Source organism: Pipistrellus hanaki (genome assembly GCF_964339955.1).
Source record: "Pipistrellus hanaki genome assembly, chromosome: 3".
Taxonomy (NCBI): Eukaryota; Metazoa; Chordata; class Mammalia; order Chiroptera; family Vespertilionidae; genus Pipistrellus; species Pipistrellus hanaki.
The window spans coordinates 13,129,992-13,145,258 of NC_140505.1; the positions used below are offsets into that span (position 1 = coordinate 13,129,992).

General features: G+C 41.6%; 1 protein-coding gene across 2 annotated transcripts in view; it reads left to right on the plus strand.

Moving 5' to 3' along the window:
• The window catches only part of LONRF1 (LON peptidase N-terminal domain and ring finger 1), a 32,588-nt gene that overhangs the window by 9,107 nt on the left and 8,214 nt on the right, over positions 1-15,267 (plus strand). Inside the window, exons 2-8 of one of the 2 annotated variants that reach the window (XM_084877034.1) lie at positions 254-372; positions 1,729-1,851; positions 4,414-4,563; positions 7,409-7,649; positions 7,748-7,844; positions 9,094-9,208; positions 14,614-14,735. In XM_084877034.1, coding sequence (XP_084733160.1) covers positions 254-372; positions 1,729-1,851; positions 4,414-4,563; positions 7,409-7,649; positions 7,748-7,844; positions 9,094-9,208; positions 14,614-14,735 — 967 coding nt within the window. The remainder of the gene's footprint in view (positions 1-253; positions 373-1,728; positions 1,852-4,413; positions 4,564-7,408; positions 7,650-7,747; positions 7,845-9,093; positions 9,209-14,613; positions 14,736-15,267) is intronic. The other variant, XM_084877035.1, reaches the window with a different exon arrangement.

Sequence of the window (15,267 nt, forward strand, 5' to 3'; positions counted from 1 at the left end):
AAAACATTTCCAGTGTTTTTAAGAACCGTAATTTCCTCCACTAAAATAGCCTACATAGTGATTTCATAGGACTTCTAGATAAAATTTAGCATGTAAGTAGGTTGCACCTGTAGTGTGCTGGGTTCACAACCTTTGGTTTGGTGGTTATCGACTGGAACCACGAGAGCGGTTATTAAATCTAGTATGATGTATTTTTGTGGATTGTACAATAATCTTTTAAAAGCAATCAACTTTTATAACATATTTATTTCAGAGCCCAGCAACTTGATTTTAAAAATTTACCGCGCTGAGTCCTATGCTGGTCTCGGAGAGTTCAAAGCAGCCATAGAGGATCTGAATGCAGTGCTCTTTCAGCTGCCAAATTGGCCCGAGGTAAAATGACTGTTTTACATTTTGCATACATTTTAAAATCTCAACTGTAAGGAACATGCATTCAGTTATGGTTATATGTTTTAGCAGGATGGTGTGGTTGAATCTTAAATATAGAAAGTTCTCAAAATCTAAGGTCAGTACTTTGGATAACAATCATCTGATAGATTTGTAACTTGTAAGAGATCCGTTTCCTAGCTAAAGAACAACTGAATTCAAGACACAGGGAAAAAGAGACTCTAGTATACAGAATTTCCTCAGTTACTATTGGCCATGTTGTGAAGATGGATACAAACCGGCCATTGGTGCATGGGGTTTGTTAATGGAAAGAGAAGAGGCCCTTGAGGCTGGAGAATTGATTGGGGCCTGATGATGGAAACCAGATGGTTAGGGGGCCAAGGAGCTGGCCTTTCCATGGTTTAAAAAGACTTGGCAGCACGTATACTATCAGTTTACCATTTGTCCTTTTTATCAAGTTGCCAAGGCACATCAGTCCATCTCCCATATGTGTTCTTTCTTTTTTAAAAAATATATTTTATTGATTTTTTACAGAGAAAAGGGGAGAGGGAAAGAGAGTTAGAAACATCGATGAGAGAGAAACATTGATCAGCTGCCTCTTGCACACCTCCTACTGGGGATGTGCCCGCAACAAGGTACATGCCTTTGACCGGAATTGAACCTGGGACCTTTCAATCTATTCACTGAGCCAAACCAGTTAGGGCTCTAATATGTGTTTTTTAAGCTAGAAGTTACTCTTGTGACTTTTTCCTCCATTCAAAACTGTGCCTTAGAAGACAGGATAGTAAGGATGCTCCAAAAATTATAAATTAAAAACAAAAATTAAGCAGAATTCCATGCTGGCATGATGGGTTAGTACCATGGTTGGCAAACTGCGGCTCACAAGCCACATGCAGCTCTTCCACAAAATACCTTGGCCTGGGCAAGTCTATTTTGAAGAAGTGGTGTTAGAAGAAGTTTAAGTTTAAAAAACTTTGCTCTCAAAAGAAATTTCAGTCGTTGTACTGTTGATATTTGGCTCTGTTGACTAATGAGTTTGCCGACCACTGGGTTAGAACAAGGCACGTATATATTAAGAATAAGAGGGAAAATGATCTGTATGGACAACTTTAAAAAAAGAAAGAACCCTTGGACTTAAAACTGGAGTGATACAATTAGAAAGGTGATTTGAAGTCATTTTCTTGGCCTCAGTTCCTCTCTAAGTGCCTCTCTGGGGCACTGTGACTCAGACTCACTCAGAGTTCAAAATGAGCATTTCTGAGCACACCTTTACTTGATATTGATTTTTTAAAAACAACACAATTCTACAAATAAAAGTACTGCCTCTGTGCTCTATTGAAGGTCTACTTCAGGAAAGGAAAAGTGCTCCAGGATGCTGGCTTTCTAGGCGACGCCTTACAGCTGTTCCTGCAGTGCTTGGCCCTCGAGGAAGACTTCGCGCCCGCCAAGCTGGAAGTGAAAAAGGTAATCGGTTCCCCAACTTTATAGTTGAAGGCAGGGCTAAGACATCGTTCTTTTAAAAACCCTAATTAGAAAACTGGTAGAAGAACATAAGGAATCTGTAAGTCAAATTTAGTAGCAATTGGATAGGTGGTTTTTCAGGTTCATATACGTAGTGAATTAGATTCTTACTGAAATAAGAGTATTTCATTCAGAGATATTTAAATGCATTATTTTTACTTAGTTAAATTTAGATGTTCCTTAATAGTCTTTTTAATCCGAGCCAGACGAGTTATCCTTAATTAAACATTGTTGTCGTGATGTTTCTGCTCAGGAATTTTTATTGGCCTGCCTTTTGCCTTTCATTTCAGGTCTAAACTTCGCTTACTCTCCACGGGTGCCAATGGTATTGCTCTAGTCAAATTGTTTCCTGATTTTTCTGAGCAGTCCATCTTCCACTTTGAAAGTTTGTTCTGTGCTGTATTATTGTAGTAGGTGTTAATTAAAAGAAAAAGGGAAGGGGGTTCTCTGATCAAATGATTTTAGGAAACATTGGGTTAAACCAAGTTAAAGAGGTTTCTTCAAAACGCAGGGGTTTCGCAATACTAGCATGACAGTGGCATTCATCTGTTGTCAGAGTTATCCACAGAGCATTTGGAAAGACAAGTCATTGAACATTTTTTGGGGAAATCAACTCTAATACAATTTCAATGCCCAGTCATGATTCTTTCCTTAATATCCTAAAAACATGCTACGTTATTTAATTACTTTGCTGTGTTTCTTAGAGAATGGTTTTTTTTTTGTCGGAATCTTGGGTGCATAGTAAACATAAAGATTCCTGGGCCCTACACAGACCTTTGGAGTTAGAATCTCTGAACTGGGACATAGTTTAAGAAGCACCCTGGCAGAGTCTTGTGTTTACTGTTGTGTATTTTACGACAAATCTCTATTTGTTAGCCTTTCTTCCTGGTGAGATTGCTGTAAGGGCTTATAATTTGTATTTTCCATGCTGTCAGATATCCTTATATATCTGTAAATATTTCTTTGTTGGTTAATAAGGTCAAGTGAATGCAAAATAACAGATGCTTTGAAATATTTGTTTTTCCCCAATAAGCTTGTAAAATTGTGGTATAAATTACATCCATGAGTTTTGAGAAATTATAAACTCATGTAACAGCACCCCATTCACAATATAGATACCTTCTTCACCCTAGAAAATTGCCTTGTCTCCTTTCCAGTAGATTCCCAGAGGCAACTACTGTTCAGATTTCTATCACCATGAGAGTAGTTTTGCCTGTTCTAGAACTTCATATACACAGAATCATAGAGAACTCTTTTATGTCTGACTTTTTCCCCCGCCTCCCAACATAGTATTTTTGAAATACATCCGGTAATTTAAGAGTTTTTATTGTTCACAAGGTATTCCATTGTATGAACAATGGAATGGTGTTCACAGTGAATAGTGATTTTCATTTAGATTATTTCCAGTTGCTGCCATGAACATTCTTGTTCCAGTCATTTTGTGGACATAAATTTTACATTTCGTTGGTAACCAAATAGGAGTGGAGTGGCTGGTTCTAGGGTAGTTGTGTTTTCACTACATGTTTTTAAATCAAAGGAAATGTGAAATGTACAGATTTTTAAATGTTTATTAAATGGGGTATTGCTTGAGCACCTACCAGATATACACACTTATATTTACATTGTATATATTTCCTCTTATTTACATTGTAATGATCATGAAAAATTCTGATTTTTGTGTATTTGAGAGCTAACACAGCTAAAAAAACCCCAAAAAACAAAAACCCAAACCTTTAAATTTAGACTTTAGGAAATGCTCTACTGAACACATAAATAGAGCTTATTTGACAAACAAAAAAATTTGAATCCCTCTCATTTCCTTGAACCTGGTTCTTCTCCTGTCTTGACCTACCCTGTTTCTTTGAGAGTTTTGCATCTACTCCTGATAGAAGTGCCCAGATATTTTGACACTGCAGCTGTGACTCCCAGCTGTTATGGGGCAGCTGCTGTTTAGTGCTTCCAACCGAAAGCTGGCATGGTGACTGTCCAAGCGGGTTAGTTGTTCAGCAAGAAGCAAAATTCAGTGTAAGTACATGAAGTTTTAAGAGTTCTGTAGTTACAGGTCTAAGTTCTTTAGTTAACATAAACACTTCAAGCCCAGCCTTAAAATATACATCAGGGGTAAACTGTGAGCTTTTTGATCTTTGCTGATCTCCAGAGGTAAATATTTCCTACGTAAGAGCTCCTCTTTTTTCAGTTCTTACACTAAAAAGTCAGCCTTCACCTTGAGTCCCTCCTCAGGTGTCCAGGTGAACCACACCCATGTCTTCCTTTTGAGCCATTTCTTTGAGATGATTCTTTCCCCATTGAGGCACACTTTGGATTTGTAAGACTTTTAAAAATATTTGTTATTTTTGCTTATTACTTAATCTGTTCTTTTCCTGCTCATTAAAAAATGTCTGCTACAAATTTTCTCAAAATTCTTAAATATTGGATAACTTTGTATTAAATTATCCTATCTGAATATTTTCTATTTTTATTACTTTTTTAATATTTCTCTTACAGATTTTATTTGATTTATTATCACCTGAAAACTTAAAAGAAGGCCTGAAGGATTCTTCCTGGAGTTCATTGCCATGTACTAAGAACAAACCTTTTGGTTTTCCGTCAGTAATGGAAGAGTTTCACTCTGCCAGTGAGCTTAGCCCCGTGCAGGTAGAGTGAGAAAAGATCACATGGGTTTAGTGTATCTGCCTCTTTACAGTTTAAGATCTGCACTTCCCTCCTTTCAATACTAGAATCTGTTTAGGTACTTTTAAGCTATTTAATGTTGTCTTGGTAGGATTTTTGTCTATAAAAATTTATTTCACACTAAAAACTTTTATGTGAAAAGACTTGTTCATTAGTCACAATTTTAGGTCACCTGAATGTTAGAAAATTTTTAAATTATTTATTTATTTATTGTCTAAAGTTTTACATATGTCCCTTTCCTCCCCGCTTGACCTGCTTGACCTCCTCTCCCCTAGCTATTCCCACCCTGGGCAAGCCCCCACCGCCCCAGTGTCTGTGTCCATTGGTTATGCTAATATGCATGCAGACAAGTCCTTTGGTTGCTCTCTAACCCACCCACCCTCCCCTGCCATTTGTCTCTGGATCTATTCTTGTTCATCAAATTATGTTAATCATTATGTCCCACATATGAATGAGATCATGTGATATTTATTTTTCTCCAACTGGCTTATTTCACTTAGCATAATGCTCTCTAGTTCCATCCATGCTGTTGCAAATGGTAAAAGTTCCTTCTTTTTTAGAGTGGTGTAGTATTCTATTCTATTGTGTAGATGTACCACAGTTTTTTAATCCACTCATTTGCTGATGGGCACTTAGATTGCTTCCAAATCTTAGCTATTGTAGATTGTGCTGCTATGAACATAAGAGTGCATATATCCTTTCTGATTGGTGTTTCTAGTTTCTTGGGATATATTCCTAGAAGTGGGATTACTGGGTCAAATGGATGTTCCATTTTTAACTTTTGAGGAAACTCCATACTGCTCTCCACAGTGGCTGCACCAGTCTGCATTCCCACCAGCAGTGAACAAGGGAGTGTCCCTTTTTCTCCGCATCCTCGCCAGTACTTGTCATTTGTTGATTTGTTGACGATAGCCATTCTGACAGGTGTGAGGTGTTGTTTTGATTTGCATCTCTTGGATGATTAGTGACTTTGAACATGTTTTCTTATGTCTCTTGGCCTTTCTTCTGTCTTCTTTCGAAAAGTATCTATTTAGGTCTGTTGCCCATTTTTTGGTTGGGTTGTTTATCTTCCTTTTGTTAAGTTATATGAGTTCCCTGTAAATATCGGAGATTAAACCCTTATCAGTGATATCATTGGCAAATATGTTCTCCCATGCAGTGGGCTTTCTTGTTCTTTTGTTGATGGTTTCTTTTGCTGTGTAGAAGCTTTTCATTTTGATGTAGTCCCATTTGCTTATTATCTCTTGAGTCTCCATTGCCCTAGGAGCTGTGTTGGTAAAGTTATTGCTACAGTGTATGTCTGATATTTTGGAGTCTTGTAGGATTTTTATGGTTTCCCATCTTACATTTAAGTCCTTAAGCCATTTTGAATTTGTTTTTGTGTATGGCACATGTGTCAAACACAAGGCCCGCCAGGCCTTGCAATGTGGCCCGCACTGCGCTGTCATCACTGCATTCCACTGTCAGTTTATGACATTGTCAGTTTATGACTGTTCAGTAAACCATTCGGCCCGCGATTTAGGCTGGATTTTATATTTTGGCCCCTTCTCTGATTGAGTTTGACACCCCTAGTGTATGGTGTAAGTTGGTGGTCTAGTTTCATTTTTTTTTCATGTATCTGACCAAATTTCCCAACACCATTTATTGAAGAGATTGTCTTGACTCCATTTTATGGTCTTGCCTCCTTTGCAAATATTAATTGAGCATAATGGTTTGGGTCCATTTCTGGGTTCTCTGTTCTGTTCCATTGGTCTATATGTCTGTTCTTGTACCAGTACCAGGCAGTTTTGAGAACCATGGCTTGGTAATATAGCTTGATATCTGATATTGTGATCCCTCCAACTTTGTTCTTCTTTTTCAGGATTGCTATGGCTATTCCCATCTTTTTTTTTTCTTCTTTTTTATTCTGGATGAATTTTTAAAAAAAATATATTTTATTGATTTTTTACAGAGAGGAAGGGAGAGAGATACAGAGTTAGAAACTTCAATGAGAGAGTCATCGATCAGCTGCCTCCTGCACTCCCCCTACTGGGGATGTGCCCGCAACCCAGGTACATGCCCTTGACTGGAATAGAACCTGGGACCTTTCAGTCCGCAGGTCGACGCTCTATCCACTGAGCCAAATCGGTTTCGGATGAATTTTTGTAGAGTTTGTTCTAGATCTTTGAAGTTTGCTGTTGGTATTTTAATGGGGATTGCATTGAATCTGTAGATTGCTTTGGGTAGTATGGACATCTTAATGGTGTTGATTCTATTATGTTAGAAACATTTTAGTCTCTTGGAAAATGGGGAATATTGTATTTATTTTAGTTTTCTCAGAGTAGGAACAATTATATTAGCATAACTGCTTAAGCCTCATTATAATATAGGTTAGCTGGATGTCTAGGGCTATATAAGTACTGGCAAAAATAATTTACTTGCCAGGGTCTTAGAATTAAAAGTTGGTGCTGTTGGACTGGCCAGGGTGTGGCTCAGTGGTGGGACATGGACCCATCGACCAGGCAGGAGTCATGGTTCGATTCCCAGTCAGGGCACATGCCCAGGTCATGGGCTTGATTCCCAGTAAGGGGGTATGCAGCTGATCAATGATTTTTCTCTTATCATTGATGTTTCCTTCTCTCTCTCCTTCTTCTTTCCTCTCTGAAATCAATAAAGAAAAACATATAGTATTTTAAAAAGTTGGTGCTGTTAAATGAACAGTTAAAATGGACATTATAAATTACTGAAATTTCATTTTGGTTTGATTCTTGGTGAGAGCAGTAAAGGATAGTGAAGAAATACAGATAGCCTTGTTATTGTATTTTTGCAGAATGAAGAAATATCTGAGGCCTTGGCAGAGCCTGTCAAAGGAAGCTTAAACCGTGCTCGGTCAGCACAGGCTATAAATTCCACAGAGATGCCAGCCCGAGAGGATTGCTTAAAACGAGTGTCCTCAGAACCTTTGCTCTCTGTTCAAGAAAAAGGTGCTCTCCTGAAAAGAAAGCTGTCTCTCTCCGAACAGGACGTGATTGTTAATGAAGATGGAAGAAGTAAGCTTAAAAAGCAAGGAGGTAAACCTTTCACTGCACTCCTATAAAACTTTTGTTTATTTAGAATAACCTTTAAACTTCCTCACCAAAACAACCCTGTCCTTTCTTTGTTTAAATAGAAACGCCCAATGAGGTCTGTACCTTTTCATTAACTTATGGCGACATCCCAGAGGAATTAATAGACGTCTCAGATTTTGAGTGTTCTCTCTGCATGAGGTATGTAAAATTTTTTTACAAGATGAATATTTTATATTAATGTAAATAAAATACAGAGTAGATAAAGATAACCTACTCCGTAATTATAGATAATGTAAGTGGACTAAATGTGCTAATTTCACTCCGAGCTTGACCTTTCATACTTTGGACAAATAAATTCAATATATGAACCTCTGGTTTCCTTATTTAGAAAGTGTTTGCCTAGCCTCTCTCACAGTGTTATAAGAATCAAATGACTTAAACATAAAAAGTTCCTGGAAAATTGTGAAGTTCTATAAAGGTTGTACGTTAAAACATAGAAATACTGTAAAAACATAAAATATTACTGTTAAAACATAGAAATACCCGTGATTTTATATTTGGGTAAGGATTCTAATTCTGTACTGTGTGAGTCTGACTCATTAAAGAACACTGGATAAGGATTTTCATTATGTGGAGTGCTTAGAATTCTAAAAGACCGATGGTTTGGAAAGAACATTTTCCACTTACATGAGCTGTGTGGCGTCAGAGGAACAGGGCCCCCAGAGTCAGGAGACCTGGAATCGGCCCCACAGGCTGGTGTAACTGGCTGTATTCCCAAGCAAGTCTCTAATCGGAGCCTAGGCTTCTTCCTTTCTGAGGTGGGGGATTAGTCCAGACAATTATTACATATCTAATAATACTTCCAGGAAATCATACTGTAAGTAAAATTAGTTTTCCCATGTTATCTGAGTCTTGCCTTTGGTATTAAGCCCAATATTTCTTTAGTAGTTAACTGTAATAGTTATTGGATTATTCCTTTTAATGAATTTTACAGAGTATGCCTTTTATAAGCTTATTAAGAAAATGAATTTCAAAGAGATAAGAAAATAAGAATCTATACGAAGGCTATTTAGTGGTTATGAATTATCTATTTTACATTAAGTCTTGAAAATCTGGTATGTATTTTACATTTATGATGCATCTTCGTTTGGACTGGCCACATTTCAAGTGCTCGGCACCACATGGGGCGAGTGGTTGTTATAGTGCTGGTTCGGCTCTGGGAGGTTGGCAGGTTTTGATAGAGAACTTGAAAAAATTCTCCAGGAGCATTTTGTGTAATTGCATTAACCACTGCCCCCTTCCTCCTCTTCTACCCATCAGACCCTCCTTCCTCCTTCTCTAAATAGGGATTAGTGTTATGGTTCTATTAATAGTTTGTCCATTTTTTTCTAATAAACAGTTTAATGTGAAAACTAATATGTACTTCATGCATTTTGGTTGATTTCAGGTTGTTTTTCGAGCCAGTAACAACCCCTTGTGGACACTCATTCTGTAAGAATTGTCTTGAGCGTTGTTTAGATCATACACCATATTGTCCCCTTTGCAAAGAAAGCTTAAAAGAGGTAAACATTTTATCTGTTTATTGGTCTCAAGTTTGGCAACATGGTTTTATTTCTGGTCAGCCAGAGAAATAGTGATTATGATGTTCAGAATGAATTATATTATATATGCTGAGTGACTGCAAAGGATGATGCCTCCGTACCACATGAGAGTGTTGGAGAAAGTGAGGTTAGAGAGGGTAGGGAAAGCAGAGAGGACCTGGAGACCAACCCTTTGGTACTGAAATGTTTTTAGCAAAGCGAGTATATGGCCACATACCAGGTCAGGAATTGGTTCAATATTAATGATGACAATATTGGGGAAACCCCTAAGAATAGGCTGGATTTCTGGCCTATTTCAGTCCCATTAACATCTGGAACAGCTCTGTTCACTAGACTTTGTACACTGATGGAAATGTTCTATTTCTGTGCTATCCAACATGTTGCTACTAGCCACATGTGAATATTAAGCACCTGAAGTGTAGTTAATGTGCCTGAGGAATTGTATTTTTAAGCCATGTAAGTAGGCACATGGACTGGCGGCTGCCATGTTGGACAGGACAGCTCTAGAAAGCGGTCGGCTGGGAAGGAGGGGAGGCACAGCGTCCACAGCGCTCCTGTAGAGTCCGGGGTCACGGCGTCCACAGCGCTCCTATAGAGTCCGGGTCACGGGGTCCACAGCGCTCCTATAGAGTCCGGGGTCAGAGCGTCCACAGCGCTCCTATAGAGTCCGGGTCACGGCGTCCACAGCGCTCCTATAGAGTCCGGGGTCACGGGGTCCACAGCGCTCCTATAGAGTCCGGGGTCAGAGCGTCCACAGCGCTCCTGTAGAGTCCGGGGTCACGGCGTCCACAGCGCTCCTATAGAGTCCGGGTCACGGCGTCCACAGCGCTCCTATAGAGTCCGGGGTCACGGCGTCCACAGCGCTCCTATAGAGTCCGGGGTCACGGCGTCCACAGCGCTCCTATAGAGTCCGGGGTCACGGCGTCCACAGCGCTCCTATAGAGTCCGGGTCACGGCGTCCACAGCGCTCCTATAGAGTCCGGGTCACGGCGTCCACAGCGCTCCTATAGAGTCCGGGGTCACGGCGTCCACAGCGCTCCTATAGAGTCCGGGGTCACGGCGTCCACAGCGCTCCTATAGAGTCCGGGGTCACGGCGTCCACAGCGCTCCTATAGAGTCCGGGGTCACGGCGTCCACAGCGCTCCTATAGAGTCCGGGTCACGGCGTCCACAGCGCTCCTATAGAGTCCGGGGTCACGGCGTCCACAGCGCTCCTATAGAGTCCGGGTCACGGGGTCCACAGCGCTCCTATAGAGTCCGGGTCACGGCGTCCACAGCGCTCCTATAGAGTCCGGGGTCACGGCGTCCACAGCGCTCCTATAGAGTCCGGGGTCACGGCGTCCACAGCGCTCCTGTAGAGTCCGGGTCACGGCGTCCACAGCGCTCCTATAGAGTCCGGGGTCACGGCGTCCACAGCGCTCCTGTAGAGTCCGGGTCACGGGGTCCACAGCGCTCCTATAGAGTCCGGGGTCACGGGGTCCACAGCGCTCCTATAGAGTCCGGGGTCACGGCGTCCACAGCGCTCCTATAGAGTCCGGGTCACGGCGTCCACAGCGCTCCTATAGAGTCCGGGTCACGGCGTCCACAGCGCTCCTATAGAGTCCGGGTCACGGCGTCCACAGCGCTCCTGTAGAGTCCGGGGTCACGGCGTCCACAGCGCTCCTATAGAGTCCGGGTCACGGCGTCCACAGCGCTCCTGTAGAGTCCGGGTCACGGCGTCCACAGCGCTCCTGTAGAGTCCGGGTCACGGCGTCCACAGCGCTCCTGTAGAGTCCGGGGTCACGGCGTCCACAGCGCTCCTATAGAGTCCGGGTCACGGCGTCCACAGCGCTCCTATAGAGTCCGGGTCACGGCGTCCACAGCGCTCCTGTAGAGTCCGGGGTCAGAGCGTCCACAGCGCTCCTATAGAGTCCGGGTCACGGGGTCCACAGCGCTCCTATAGAGTCCGGGTCACGGGGTCCACAGCGCTCCTATAGAGTCCGGGGTCAGAGCGTCCACAGCGCTCCTATAGAGTCCGGGGTCAGAGCGTCCACAGCGCTCCTATAGAGTCCGGGTCACGGCGTCCACAGCGCTCCTGTAGAGTCCGGGGTCACGGCGTCCACAGCGCTCCTGTAGAGTCCGGGTCACGGCGTCCACAGCGCTCCTATAGAGTCCGGGGTCACGGCGTCCACAGCGCTCCTATAGAGTCCGGGGTCAGAGCGTCCACAGCGCTCCTATAGAGTCCGGGTCAGAGCGTCCACAGCGCTCCTGTAGAGTCCGGGGTCAGAGCGTCCACAGCGCTCCTATAGAGTCCGGGGTCAGAGCGTCCACAGCGCTCCTATAGAGTCCGGGTCACGGCGTCCACAGCGCTCCTGTAGAGTCCGGGTCACGGCGTCCACAGCGCTCCTGTAGAGTCCGGGTCAGAGCGTCCACAGCGCTCCTATAGAGTCCGGGGTCACGGCGTCCACAGCGCTCCTGTAGAGTCCGGGGTCACGGCGTCCACAGCGCTCCTGTAGAGTCCGGGGTCACGGGGTCCACAGCGCTCCTGTAGAGTCCGGGGTCAGTGCCAGTGCCTGTGAGAGGAAAGCAGCAGATCCCAGGGGGAAGAACAGCACCCTGTCAGTTGTGAAAGGCAGCTGGGGACTCTGAGTGAGGCCAGTCCTTGGGATTCTGCCTCCGGCTGCGCTGGTAGGTTGATCAGGGGAGAGCAATCCTGTCTCTGGTAGTCAACAGGTTGTTTAAAGAAAAAGTATCTTCCAGGTATGAATAAGAAATTGATAAAACCATTTTGCTAACATACATAGCTATTTCCTGTATACATAATACAGCCCTGTGTAGGTACCATAATATATGTGCATTATGTTTGACATGTGTCTTTTAGAGCAAGCTGATATGTAAAAAACAAAACCACGTACAGAACATTCACAAAGTCAAGAAACTAGATATAAACGTATTCCTAAAGAATTTGTTAATTGCATGTTTAATAAATACTGTTTTCAGGTGAAGTATTCTAAATATGCTTTCCTGTGTTCCCAGAGTTTTTAGTACTCTCTAATATAATTTTATTTTACATTTTTACGGATTTTAGAGCAAGGAAAGGAGGGAGGTAGGGAGAGAGAGGAAGAGAGAGAAACATCAATTGGTTGCCTCCTCATGTGCCCTGACCTGGGATTGAGCCTGCAACCTGGGTATATGACTTGACTGGGAATAGATCCTGCTACCTCTCTGTGTATGGGACAGTGCTCCTACCCATTGAGCCACATTGGCCAGGGCTCTAATATATTTATTAAGCTTTATTTTAGATTAATAATTAGGTATGCAGCTCTAAATTTAGAGATACCTCACCTTAAAAAACTGGTGTTTGAAAGAAAATACACATTTTAAAAATATAATTAGCATACTATTTAAAAATAACTTTATCTTGTGTCCTGACTTTGAAAATACCTGTATAAAGTAATTTGCATAAGCTAAATATATATTTTAAAGAATTAAATTGATATGCTCTACAGTTATGTGTCTTTCCTACTTGTGATTTTATTTTGCTCGTTTTTTTAATTTGAATATATTTTATAGCAGTATAATAATACATTGACTTGATATTTCCCTATTGCTGGATTTGTGAATTGTTTTGTTTTCTCTTTTTTTATATACCATGTGTATGTCTTTGACTCTTTCCTTAGGTAAATTACTAGCTTAAATGTCTTGTTTTTAAAAGACTCTTAAAACCAAGTGCCAAATTTCGTAGGTCCCTAGAAATGTATTGTACAAATTTAGATTCCTATCAGGAATGTAAGAGAGGCCATATCTTCCCAAATTTAATACCTGCATATTAAATTTTATAACATCTTTATTAGTTTAATAGAAAAATTGTAATAACATTGCCTTTATAATGTCTATAATTTGATTAATCTGTATCTACATTATCTGCTCAAGAGTACCACTCTTTAGTGGTTCTCAAAGTGTGCTCCCTGACCAGCAGCATCCTGTTACCTAGACCGCACTTGAGAGCCACTAAATCAGAAACTCGGGTGGGACACAGCAGTCTGCATTTTAACAAGCCCTGATTCATGCTAAGATTTGAAAACCACTACTATCCATCTCCTAAATTCTCATATTTCCCACTCTATTAAAAAAATATATATTTCTTTTTTTATAAAATATATATATATTTTTATATTAATGATTTCAGAGAGGAAGGGAGAGGGAGAGAAACATCAATGATGAGAGAATCATTGATCAGCTTCCTCTTGCGCAACCCACACTAGGGATCGAGCCCACAACCCGGCGTGTGCCCTGACCGGGAATCGAACTGCGACTTCCTGCTTCATAGGTTGACATTCAAGCATGGAGCCATGCCAGCTGGGCACTTATTTTTTTATTGGATAATGACAAAACCTTTATTGTTACTGGGTCTACAGATTAAAGGATGACCTCTCTTTATCTTATGTTCTCGTGGTCTCCTAAGAGTTTTTCCTCACTATTTTTATTAAATAAATTTGTACTGGGCATTTGCTTTGCACAAAGTTCTGTGTGTACACTCTGACCTGGTCCCTTCCCCTGTGCAGTGTTTAGTTTAGTTACTGAGATGTGATGTATTCCTGTCTGTGTTGTACAGTGCAGGGTGTGCTAACTGCCTTTTATATGTTTTTTGGGAGACAGAAAAATAATTAAGAGTTTATGAAAAGGGTAAAATTAGAGCCAGACCGTAAAAGATCGATGGGCTTTTCACAGGCAAGAGTATAAGAGATTGCTTCTAGCAGTTGGAACAATGACACCAAATGCATGAGAGGCGGTTGCTCAGGGTGTGAGGAGTGTAAAATGTCCCCTTTCTACATACAGGGCTCATCTGGGAAAAGCAATCACTTGACGAGGTCTGAGTATAGTAAGGTGACAGGGGAAGGAGAATCTGAAAGGAAAAAAAAATTGCTGTAAACTCTGCTACTGAAATAGGGAACACAAAAGGGTGTATGTGTAGTTTTTGCTTTTTAAAAAAATAAAATGCATCACTTTTTTAAATTCCTTACCTTATTCTTGTTTTTTCAGTGAAAATGCTAGTTTCAGGTATGCATGAGCTGCCAGATGCAGATTGGCCTTCTGTGTGGGAGTTGCAGGGCAGGGCTGACAACTGCTAAAGGATTTGTGATCAGAGCTAGACACGGGCCTTACGTAGGGTGTGGCTCACGCTGCCACCATGCAGTGTTAGGCTCGTGAGCAAATCCTCAGACAGTGGCCTGTTTAGCATCATCCATTGTAAGGTTCCCCTCTCTGATTCGGTTAATTCGGGTTGATTGTATAAATATGTAATAAAGGCTTGACTGTATCAGCTAAATTGTTTTGCCTGTTTTATACTGTAGGAAAAGAGAAATGTAAAATAATATTGTCTTTTAGTATCTAGCAGATAGGAGGTTCTGTGTCACACAGCTGTTGGAAGAATTAATAGTGAAGTATCTGCCTGATGAGCTGTCTGAGAGAAAAAAAATATATGATGAAGAAACTGCTGAACTCTCACAGTAAGTTTCTTCTCATAAAAACACAATCAAATTACAAACCACCACCCCTGAAAACAGGAGAAACCTTCTCGTGGCAAGCCGGATCCCTCCTTTAGTTCAACCCATATAATTAACCAAAGGCATATTTCAAAAAATACTGGTCAGCTTCCTCTGTCCTAAATAGAATTTTTTAAAAGTTCATTGGGTAACTTCCAGATGTTCTACTGGGAATTATTGACTCACTTAAGCAGCATTTAAGTGGGGGAGGGGTTTCTTACAGTAACATCAGGCAGCGGAATCTGGAATGGAGAGGCCGAGCTGCTAACAGTGGTTGCTGGGAACAGCAGCCCTCAGGTATCCAGGCAGTGTAGGAGGAAGGCAGGAGACAAATGGCCAGGATTGGCAGGGGGGTTAGCCAATTAGAGGTTTGGAAGATGGGGCGTTGTGTCCTGAAATTGGAAAAGGGTAGGAAGGTAATTTAGGGGACACATTCTCAATTAATGAAAATATTGACTTGCAGAGTCTAGTTAGTCACAGGAAAGTGAAGAGCCTG